Here is a 12,441-nt window from a genome sequence, read left to right as displayed (position 1 = left end):
TTTTTTTTGTAATCTTGCAATGAACAAACATATTTTTCAAACCTCGCCCACACCATCACTTATTTGGTGCCAATCCAGACTTCTTACTGGAGTAAATAAGGTTATCCACAGTCATTATGTTAACAAACTTTCCATTGTTTTGCAGATCTTATCTACTCATCTCTGCTGAAGCCAATTAGGGACAGATATAGTGCAGGGATAGGCCTGTCGAAAACTCTTATTTTCAGACTTAAATTACTTGAAAAGGGGGGAGGGGAGATAATTAAAGGGACGGTCAACAGTAAAATTGTTATTGTTTAAAAAGATAGATAACGCCTATACTACCCATTCCCCAGCTTTGCACAAACAACTGTTATATTAATATACTTTATAACATTTAAACCTCTATATTTCTGTTTGTTTCTAAGCCACTACCGACAACCTCTTATCATATGCTTTTTTATTTGCTTTTTACAACAGGAGACTGCTAGTTCATGTGGGCCATATAGATATTTATTATAGGGGAGTTATTTAAAAGTCAGCACAACACAGCACTAATTGGCTAAAATGCAAGTCAATAGATAATAAATAAAAAGTCATGTGATCAGGGGGCTGTCAGAAGATGCTTAGATACAAGGTAATCACGGGGGTAAAAAGTGTATTAATATAACAGTGTTGGTTATGCAAAACTGGGGAATGGGTAATAAAGGGATTATCTATATTTTAAAATAAAAATATGGTGTAGACTGTCCCTTTAACAGTATATTACAGGTTTGTTTTTTTAACTACACATACACATTATATTACAATTTATTGTCTCTTTAAGAGCATAGTTAAAGGAACAATGGAAAAAGTTTGGGAACCACTGCTCTAAATGACCAGAGCATTTTTTTGCATTGCTGACTTGAGATAACTTGTAATTAAAGGAACATTAAACTGCTAGGCACAACTACCCTAAAACGGCAACTACTCACTATAATATTGCATTTCATCCTGTTCTTGCAGTTCTTTTCAAATCTGTTCTCCTGTTTTAATAGCTTAAAGTGAATGTCAAGTTAACCTGACTCGGTCACGCCGTTGGATACTTTATTAAAAATGAGCGTTACTTTAATTCATAATTTTAATGATTTATTTAATGGATTACATGCTATTTTTTTTACCTTTGATCCACTTCTTTGCTCCGTACGACAATTTGTAAAATTGATTGACATGCGAGTCCTATTTAATACACCAATGGACATTCCCCCCCCGGGGCGTTCAGACGCTTTTTGTCAACGTCACGCTATTGTTATGCATTAGTGTATATTAAAAAAAAAAATGAATTAAAGTACCACTCATTTTTAATAAAGTATCCAACGGCGTGACCAAGTCAGCTTAACTTGACATTCACTTTAAAAGGTGCCAGATATTTAAACTGATCTGTGATTGTGCACAGCTTCTGTCACAGGCTGTGAGAGTACCTGGGGCGAGATCCGATATACGGCGCAGGCGTGGAAACTTGCGCCGCCAGTAGTTTCAGCTCGCAACTCGAGCTATCCCATATACGGCGCCGTCAGAGGCTAAAGTGCCGTCTCACAAACCAGCGATGTCCAGAAATCTGCGTAAGTACAAATTTCTGGAGTCGCCAGTGACTTACGGCACTTTAGAAACTGCCGCCGCATAAAAAACCTAACTAAGTTATTAAATCACCCATACTGTCTAACACGCCTCCTAAACATAGCCCGACACGTCTAACCCTCTATCCGCTATCCCCCCTCACTCTCCTAATAATAATAATAAATTTATTAACCCCTAAACCGCCGCTCCCGGATCCCGCCGCCACCTACATTATCTATATTACCCCCTAATGTGAGCCCCCTACACCGCCGCTACCTATTTTATCTATATTACCCCCTAATGTGAGCCCCCTACACCGCCGCTACCTATTTTATCTATATTACCCCCTAATGTGAGCAACCTACACCGCCGCTACCTATTTTATCTATATTACCCCCTAATGTGAGCCCCTTACACCGCCGCTACCAATTTTATCTATATTACCCCCTAATGTGAGCTCCTACACCGCCGCCATCTATATTACCTACCCCCTAATGTGAGCCCCTTACACCGCCGCCATCTATATTACCTACCCCCGAATGTGAGCCCCTTACACCACCGCCAGCTATATTAACTACCCCCTAATGTGAGCCCCTTACACCGCCGCCATCTATATTACCTACCCCCTAATGTGAGCTCCTACACTGCCGCCATCTATATTACCTACCCCCTAATGTGAGTCTCTTACACCGCCGCCATCTATATTACCTACCCCCTAATGTGAGCTCCTACCCCGCCGCCAGCGATATTAAAATTATTAACCCCTAATTTAATCCCCCTACACCGCCACCAGCTATATTAAATACATTAACCCCTAATCTAATCCCCCTAAAGTAATCACCTCTATTACCAGCCCTTAAAAGGACCTTTTGCGTGACATTGCCCCAAAGTAACAGCTCTATTGCCAGCCCTTAAAAGGGCTTTTTGCGGGGCATGCCCCAAAGAAATCAGCTCTTTTACCAGCCCTTAAAGGGGCTTTTTGACAGCATTGTCAGAAAGAAATCAGCTCTTTTGCATTTAATCTAAATCCCCCTACACCCCTGCCACCTATAATAAATGTATTACCCCCTAATCTAATCCCCCTACACCGCCGCCATCTATATTAAATAGATTAACCCCTAATCTAATCCCCCTACACTGCCGCCACCTATATTAAATAGATTAACCCCTAATCTAATCCCCCTACACCGCCGCCACCTATAATAAATGTATTACCCCCTAATCTAATCCCCCTACACCGCCGCCACCTATATTAAATAGATTAACCCCTAATCTAATCCCCCTACACCGCCGCCACCTATATTAAATAGATTAACCCCTAATCTAATCCCCCTACACCGCCGCCAGCTATATTAACCCTAATTATATTAGGGTTAATATAGTTAATATCGTTATTATATTATACATATATTAAGTATAATAACCCTATCTAACTCTAACAGCCAATAGAATTACAGTTGCTCTTATTCTATTGGCTATTCAAATCAGCCAATAGAATTAAAGTAGCTCGCATCCGATTGGCTGATTTGAATTGTAAGTCTCAAATCAGCCAATAGGAATTCAAGGGACGCCATTTTTAATCGCGTACCTTGAATTCCTATTCAGTGTACGGCGGCGATCGTATGAAGAGGATCCTCCACGTTCTGACTCCGGTCTTCAGTTCCAGAGGTCTTCGGTTCCAGCGTCGCCGATCTTCAGTTCCGGGGTCATCGGTCTTCAACTCCTCCGCGCCGGCTGGATCCTGGAAGAAGAAGAGGTCGCCGCCTGGAACAGGACCTTCTCCGCCGGTCTTCAGGACAGGTAAGGAGCACTTGGGGGTTAGACTTGGGTTTTTTAAAGGGGGGATTGGGTGGATTAGAATAGGGGTATGTGGGTGGTGGGTTGTAATGGGGGGGGGTTGTTTTTTTTACAGGCAAAAGAGCTGATTTCTTTGAGCCTTTTAATGGCTGGTAATAGAGCTGTTAACTTTTGTAATTTAGATTAGGGTAGGGAAATTTTTTTATTTTGGGGGGCTTTGTTATTTTATTAGGGGGCTTAGAATAGGTGTAATTAGCTTAAAATTCTTGTAATCTTTTTATTTTTTGTAATTTAGTTTAGTGTATTTAATTGTAGTTTAGATATTTGTAGTTTATTTAATTTATTGATAGTGTAGGTGTATTTGTAACTTAGGTTAGGATTTATTTTACAGGTAAATTGGTAATTATTTTAACTAGGTAGCTATTAAATAGTTATTAACTATTTAATAGCTATTGTACCTAGTTAAAATAAATACCAAGTTACCTGTAAAATAAATATAAACCCTAAAATAGCTACAATGTAATTATTAATTACATTGTAGCTATCTTAGGGTTTATTTTATAGTTAAGTATTTAGATTTAAATAGGAATATTTTAATTAACAATATTAATTAGATTTATTTTAATAAGAATTTAGTTAGGGATGTTAGAGTTAGATAGGGTTATTATACTTAATATATATATATATATATATATATATATATATATATATATATAATAACGATATTAACTATATTAACCTTAATATAATTAGGGTTAATATAGTTAATATAGCTGTCGGTGGTGTAGGGGGATTAGATTAGGGGTTAATCTATTTAATATAGGTGGCGGCGGTGTTGGGGGATTAGATTAGGGGGTAATACATTTATTATAGGTGGAGGCGGTGTAGGGGGATTTAGATTAGATGCAAAAGAGCCGATTACTTTGTGACAATGCCCCGCAAAAAGCCCTTTTAAGGGCTGGTAAAAGAGCCGATTTCTTTGGGGCATGCCGCGCAAAAAGCCCTTTTAAGGGCTGGCAATAGAGCTGTTACTTTGGGGCAATGTCACGCAAAAGGCCCTTTTAAGGGCTGGTAATAGAGGTGATTACTTTAGGGGGATTAGATTAGGGGTTAAATGTATTTAATATAGCTGGCTGCGGTGTAGGGGGATTAGATTAGGGGTTAATACATTTAATATAGCTGGCGGCGGGGTAGGAGCTCACATTAGGGGGTAGTTTAATGTAGCTGGCGGCGGTGTAAGGGGCTCACATTAGGGGGTAGTTTAATGTAGCTGGCGGCTGTGTAAGGGGCTCACATAGGGGGTAGTTTAATGTAGCTGGCGGCAGTGTAAGGGGCTCACATTAGGGGGTAGTTTAATGTAGCTGGTGGTGGTGTAAGGGGCTCACATAAGGGGGTAGTGTAATGTAGCTGGCGGCGGTGTAAGGGGCTCACATTAGGGGGTAGTTTAATATAGCTGGCGGCGGGGTAGGAGCTCGCATTAGGGGGTATGTAATGTAGCTGGCGACGGTGTAGGGGGATCACATTAGGGGGTTATACTTTTAATGTAGGTGGCGGCGGGGTCCGGGAGCGGCGGTTTAGGGGTTAAATACTTTATTAGGGATTGCGGCGGGGGATCGCGGTTGACAGGTAGACATTGCGCATGCGTTAGGTGTTAGGTTTTATTTAGCAGTTCGCGGTTGACAGGTAGACATACATTGCGCATGCGTTAGATGTTAGGTTTTATTTGGCAGGTAGTTTAGGGAGTTACGGGGCTCCAATAGACAGCGTAAGGCTTACTACGGCTGCATTTTGTGGTGAGGTGAAAATGGAGTAAGATTTCTCCATTTTCGCCACGTAAGTCCTTACGCTGTATATTGGATACCAAACTGCGCGGGTTTGGTATACCTGCCTATGGCCCAAAAAACTATGGGGGCGAAGGCTGAAATATACGAGCGTAACTTCTAGGTTACGCCGAATATAGGATACCAAACCCGCGCAAATTTTGGCGTCGCCGGCTTCTGTGGGCGACGCTGTATATCGGATTGAGGCCCTGAGGTCCAAGATGGCAGTCCCCAGTACAAAGAGGCAGAGCTTCAGAATCTGATATATTTAAGCTATAGAACTGGTTTGTAAAGAGCTGCAGGAACAGAAGGAAATGCAATAACATAGTAAGTATACTATTCTTTTTTGGTTGTGCAAAGCAGTTTAATGTCCCTTTAACCTCTACAAAAGAGGTTAAAGACATAGGAAAAGTCCAGTTTAGGAATCACAGGCGTTCCCAGACAGAGCACAGCTGGTGAGTGGTGGGTTGTGTGCCTGCTGTTCCAGGCTGGGTTCACTGACTGCGTTCTTCTCAAAAGATGTAATTATTTCTGCTCCTGAATGGGACTTTATCTAAGCATTTATTTACCCTTTGCTGGGGGTTAAATACATAGTAATCTAGGGTAAGTAACAAATTAGAGCATGTTACTTTTGCATTTAACTGCCCGTATGAACTATACTACTTGCTGTGTGAGTATCTATATATGTATATTATAAACACACACAAAATATACATATGTGCATTTATGCACACTGCAGCCAAGAACAACACTTAAAGGGACATTAAACCAAAAATGTTTATTTTACAATTTTAAACAACTTTCCAGTTTACTTCTATTATCTAATTTGCTTTGTTCTCTTTGTAACCTTTTGCTGAAACAATACCCAGGTAGGCTCAGGGCAGCTATGCTTTACTGGGAGCTAGCTGCTGATTGGGGATTGCACATATATTCCTGTTGTGATTGGCTCATCCAATGTGCTCAGCTAGCTCCCAGTAGTGCATTGCTGCTCCTTCAACAAAGGATGCTAAGAGAATGACACACATTTAATAATAGAAGTAAAATGATATGCTCTAATCTAAAATATAACATATGGGTTTCATATCCTTTTAATAAAAAGCACAGATAATATAAGCAGACAAAATCTTTTACACGCTGTAAAAAATATATTGTAAAATATGCAGATGACAAACAATCTACTTGCCTATCCTTTACAAAACTGGGACAGCCTTCATTTTTCCATGAATTCCAGTTCTCTTCTGTATTAAGTATGTGCTGAAACACAGATTGTATTTATTTAATGGAGTTCAGTTGTAGTTATTTATACAATGCTGTTAAGAAATAGAATATTTACCTCCACCATTTTTGAAAACTTGTCTCCAGCTGACGGCGTCTCAGACAGCAACTGTAAATGGGTTAATATAACATCAAACACTGAAGCAAGCACTAGAATATAAAATATACAGCATTGTGCATGCACTGACCTGATGGACAAGTTTGGTGGTATCTTCAATCCACAGGGACTGCTCATCTAACAGAATATAATTAGAGCTAAAATAGAAAATAACATGTTAGGAAATCTAAAGAATAAAGTCTTTAGAAGGAACAGTAAAGTCAAAAGTGTTTGATTCAGATAGCGCTGCAATTGTAGAGAACTTTCCAGTTTACTTCTATTATCAAATGTGTTTATTCCTATTGGCATCCTTTGTTGAAGAGCATACACAGGTAGGCTCAATAGCAGCAATGCACAGTTGGAAGCGCTTTCATTGGCTCACCAGATGTGTTCAGTTAAAGGGACACTGAACCCAAATTGTTTCATTTGTGATTCAGATAGAGCATGCAATTTTAAGCAACTTTCTAATTTACTCCTATTATCAAATTTTCTTCATTCTCTTGATATCTTTATTTGAAAAGCAAGAATTTAAGTTTAGATGCCGGGCCCATTTTTGGTGAACAACCTGGGTTGTTCTTGCTGATTGATGGATTCATTTAACTGACCAATAAAGAAGTGCTGTCCAGGGTCTTAACCAAAAAATAGCTTAGATGCCTTTTTTTAAATAAAGATATCAAGAGAACGAAGAAAAATTGATAATCGGAGTAAATTAGAAAGTTACTTAAAATTGCATGCTGTCTGAATCACGAAAGAAAAAATTTGGTTTCAGTGTCCCTTTAACTGTCAGTAGTATATTGCTGCTATTATTCAACAAAAGGATACCAAGAGAACAAAGCAAATTTTATAATAGAAGTAAATTGTAAGTTTTTAATAAAACTGCATGCTCTATCTGAATCATAAAAGTTTAATATTGAAGGAAGGAGAAAGTGTAACAAAAAATAATAATTACCTTTTAAATTTAACTTGGCCTTTCAGGTACTGGAACAGTATAAGATATTGTAGCAATATATGGCGACGAAAGTTACTGTCACTCAGCTGCAGATCCATTAACTATAAGAGAAAATACTAATCAGTAGGGATAGACCGATATCGCTTTTTCGGGGCCGATACAGATTATTGACCGCCTTTCAGGCCGATAACAGGGGCTGATATTCTGTACATTTAAAGTTTTGAAAAATCAACACAATTTCTACACAAATCTGGTATAAACTGAAGATGCTTATTAAAATTTTAGACATTAAAAAGTAAACAACTGGGAAAAATAAAGTGCTTGAAAATTAACTTATTAAATTGCTTCCCAAAAAATAGAAAAAAATTAATAAATCACTTTTAAACTGCACACTGATATAAAATTAAATTTAAGTCACTACTGCAAAGCTAGACACTACACGATTTCTTCAGTACTCCCAGTTAAGTAGAAAAACATGTTCTCCTGTTAAACGGCTTTTGTTTTTTTTCATACATTACTGCCACTTCAATAAAAACACATTCACTTGGTGCACTTTACAGATAAGAGTTAAAAATAAAAAAATAAAAAATATAATAATAATAAAATATATATATATATATATTTATAAAATATTTTACCAGGAAGGATACATTGAGATTTCTCTCGTTTTCAAGTATGTCCTGTATATATATATATATATATATATATATATATATATATATATATATATATATATATATATATACATACATACATACATACATACATACATACATACACACACACATTGCTGCTTGACAGAGAAAGAAAGGACGTGCTGGAAGATCAGTGCTAGATTTATGTATTTGCTTTCATTTTTAATATGCTCATATATTTACCGGATTGCAAATACCTTCCCTGGTACTGAGGAGTGGACTAAGTTTCTTTATTTTGTCACTTATGGGCAGTTTTATACTTGTGTAACAGCGCCACCTAATGGTCAGAGCATTGTTATTCACTACTAGAGAATATGGATACTAGTCTCTTATACTGCATAGCTTTCTACTCAATGTTTGTTGATGTGGACAATTAATTGATGTACCTGATCTATCTTTTTTTTAAATGTTTTTTTCTATGCCCATGAAAGGGAAAAATAAAATCTTTAAATTAAAAAAATCGTCAAAGACAGCAGTTTTAGTGAAATGTTTAGCAAATGTGTAAAATTTATCAGCAACAAATATTTGTGACAGCAATTAGCAAGCAGATTGATTTTATGTATTGCTGACCCCTATGAGCAAATCAAAAGTAATTTCGCTCTGTGTACTTCAGGGAAACTATTTAGTTTTAAGTGCCACTTAAAGATCACATTTCCATTTCACAAATCATATATGTTTGTTTATGCAAGTCCATTTACAGACCTGGTATGGTAGTTAGTAACTGAGCTCCCAGGAACACCTGGGCTTGGACTCTTATATCAGTGCTATTTATTATTAGATGCTATGTCCAGCTTATATGTGCTATAGAGGATTTGTGTGATGATTTGTGCCACTTAAAACTACATAGCTTCCCTGAAGTACAAAGAGCTAAATTTCTTTTCATTTGGCCCATATCAGTAATTTCTGTCTGCTACCGATATTTCAGAAATTCCAAATATTGGCCGCTCAAATATAAATCGGTCTATCCCTACTAATCAGTACTGATTCATTGGAAATACTATTGACATATTGCACATTAGGACACAACCAACTTCAATGCTACATTATGCAATTTGTGTAAAACAAGTATTACAAAACTGAATTTTATTTTATGTAGAGTGAAGCACAGACTAAAAAAAAAAAGAACATGAACATGACTGACGGTGGGAGGATTTTTAGTGTGAAAAGGGAGATCCCCCAAGGTAACAAAATGACTGTGGTAGTTTAGGCTCTTATATATATATATATTCAATCAGCCAATCAGATTCAAGTTCAATCCGATTGGCTGATCCAATCAGCCAATCAGATTGAGCTCGCATTCTATTGGCTGATCGGAACAGCCAATAGAATGCAAGCTCAATCTGATTGGCTGATTGGATCAGCCAATCGGATTGAACTTGAATCTGATTGGCTGATTCAATCAGCCAATCAGATTTTTTTAACTTAATTCCGATTGGCTGATAGAATCCTATCAGCCAATCGGAATTCGGCGGACGCCATCTTGGATGACGTCATTTAAAGGTACCTCATTCCAAGTTCAGCAGTCGGCCGGGATGGATGCTCCGCGGCGGCGGAGCGAAGAAAGAAGATTGAAAGATGCCGCCGGAAGAATGAAGACTTTGCTGCCGCTTGGAGGAAGACGTCGCCGGAGGAAGAATTCTTCTTTGCCGCTTGGAGGATGACATCGCCGGAGGAAGAATTCTTCTTTGCCGCTTGGAGGAAGACATCACCCGGATCAGATCAGGAGTTCGGCCCGGTGTGGTGAAGACAAGGTAGGGAGATCTTCAGGGGGGTAGTGTTAGGCTTTTTTAAGGGGGGTTTGGGTGGGTTTAGAATAGGGGTATGTGGGTGGTGGGTTGTAATGGGGGGGGGGGGTATTGTATTTGTTGTATGCAAAAGAGCTGAATTCTTTGGGGCATGCCCCACAAAAGGCCCTTTTAAGGGCTGGTAAGGTAAAGAGCTTTGAAATTTGTTGAATTTAGAATAGGGCAGGGAATTTTTTTTATTTTGGGGGTTTATTATTTTATTAGGGGGCTTAGAATAGGTGTAATTAGCTTAAATATCTTGTAATCTTTTTTTTATTTTTTGTAATTTAGTGTTTTTTTTTTTTTGTAATTTAGTTTAGTTAATTTAATTGTATTTTTAGATAGATGTTTGTAGTTTATTAAATTTATTGATAGTGTAGGTGTATTTGTAACTTAGGTTAGGATTTATTTTACAGGTAATTGGGTAATTATTTTAACTAGGTAGATATTAAATAGTTAATAACTATTTAATATCTATTATACCTAGTTAAAATAATTAACAATTTACCTGTAAAATAAATATTAACCCTAACATAGCTACAATGTAATTATTAATTATATTGTAGCTATCTTAGGGTTTATTTTATAGGTAAGTATTTAGATTTAAATAGGAATATTTTAGTTTATAAATGAATTAGATTAATTTAATATAAATTTAGTTAGGGTTAGATAGAGTTAATATAAATACTATAGTAACTATATTAACCCTAATATAATTAGGGTTAATATAGTTAATATATATAATGTAATACCTATTTTAACTATAATATACTTAGGGTTAATATAGATAATATAGCTGGCGGCGGGGTAGGTAGATTAAATTAGGGGTTAATCATTTTAATAGAGATGGCGGCGGTGTAAGGGGCTTACATTAGGGGTTAATAATTTTTATATAGGTGGCGGCGGTGTAAGGGGTCAGATTAGGGGATAGATAAGGTAGATGGCGGCGGTTTTAGAGGCTCACAGTAGGGGGTTAGTTTATGTAGATGGCGGCGGGGTCCGGGAGCGGCGGTTTAGGGGGTAATAACTTTATTAGGGATTTCGGGGGGGGGGATCGCGGTTGACAGGGAGATAGACATTGCGCATGCGTTAGGTGTTAGGTTTATTTTAGCAGATTGCGGTTGACAGGGAGATAGACATTGCGCATGCGTTAGGTGTTAGGTTTATTTTAGCAGATCGCGGTTGACAGGGAGATAGACATTGCGCATGCGTTAGGTTTATTTTCTAGTTAGTTTAGGGAGTTACGGGGCTCCAATAGTCAGCGTAAGGCTTCTTACGACTGCTTTTTGTGGCGAGGTGAAAATGGAGTAAGTTTTCTCCATTTTCGCCACGTAAGTCCTTACGCTGCATATTGGATACCAAACTGCGCGGGTTTGGTATACCTGCCTATGGCCCAAAAAACTGCGGGCGACGGCAGAAATATACGGGCGTAACTTCTAGGTTACGCCGTATATGTGATACCAAATCCGCGCAAATATTGGCGTCGCCGGCTTTTGCGGGCGACGATTTATATCGGATCGACCCCTTGGACTCTTGAATACGGTAAAACATACTTGATATGGAACCTACAAATGAGGGCATAATAATTCAGACACATAAGCATCTCACATGAAGAATTGTATACACTACTTCCCTATATCTGAAGTCAAGAAGTGTTTTAGACATCCCCAATCATAAGTGGACTATAAACTATGCCACCTATAAAAACAGCTTTATAAAGTGAGGATGACAAAGCATCATTAATCACTCTCCTCCTCTTCTGGAAATGGAGGGAAAACAAACAAAATAAACCGCACAACCCTATCTACAATTAAGCATATAGGAAATCTAGCTGCCCTGGCCACTGACAACAAGATATTAGAGAAATATGTTAGCTGGATGGAGAGGGGAGAATTGACAGAAGAACTTGCTATCTGTCATATGGACATAAATAGTGCATGTAACAGGATGAATTTAACTAGAACACTAGCTAGATTATAAACCAGTTGTACGATGGTAAAGACCTGTTGATATGTAATATAAACAAAAGTACCCCAAAAAGCAGAGTAATTACAATACCCCCCTACGTTTCAATTTATAGATGTTACTGCAGACAATATAGCTACGCTCAAACTCAGAACAGTGTAGAACATTCAAGTATAAATTAACATCATAAAAAAAGTCTAAAACAATAGAAAGTTTCAGAAAACACAACTAAAGCCGCAGATGTACTTTTTGTCTAAGCTATTCCAATTCTTAGGGAAGTTATATAGTTCTATTCAAAATCTGGGGACATTTCAAAATCTTGAACACAAAAATGTCCTGATCCCGTTAATTCAGTGATACAGACTCCACTCTAACAGCCGTAAAGAGGTAACATAAGGGCTCTGACAGATACCTTTTTGTCCCATAATATATAATCAAGGTTCTGATGGTAGGCCGATGCCAAAGAACTCAACTATCCAGATCA

At 37.9% G+C, this 12,441-nt stretch overlaps 1 protein-coding gene across 1 annotated transcript in view; it reads right to left on the bottom strand.

The window, feature by feature from the left end:
• THOC1 (THO complex subunit 1) overlaps positions 1 to 12,441 on the bottom strand; it is a 76,042-nt gene that overhangs the window by 40,676 nt on the left and 22,925 nt on the right. Inside the window, exons 12-15 of the mRNA XM_053714966.1 lie at positions 7,514 to 7,614; positions 6,656 to 6,722; positions 6,526 to 6,576; positions 6,376 to 6,446 (exon numbers count right to left, since the gene is read on the bottom strand). Of these exons, the coding sequence (XP_053570941.1) occupies positions 6,376 to 6,446; positions 6,526 to 6,576; positions 6,656 to 6,722; positions 7,514 to 7,614 (290 nt within the window). The remainder of the gene's footprint in view (positions 1 to 6,375; positions 6,447 to 6,525; positions 6,577 to 6,655; positions 6,723 to 7,513; positions 7,615 to 12,441) is intronic.

The sequence above is a fragment of the Bombina bombina genome, chromosome 5 (assembly GCF_027579735.1).
Source record: "Bombina bombina isolate aBomBom1 chromosome 5, aBomBom1.pri, whole genome shotgun sequence".
Taxonomy (NCBI): Eukaryota; Metazoa; Chordata; class Amphibia; order Anura; family Bombinatoridae; genus Bombina; species Bombina bombina.
This window is presented reverse-complemented; position numbering and strand designations above follow the sequence as displayed.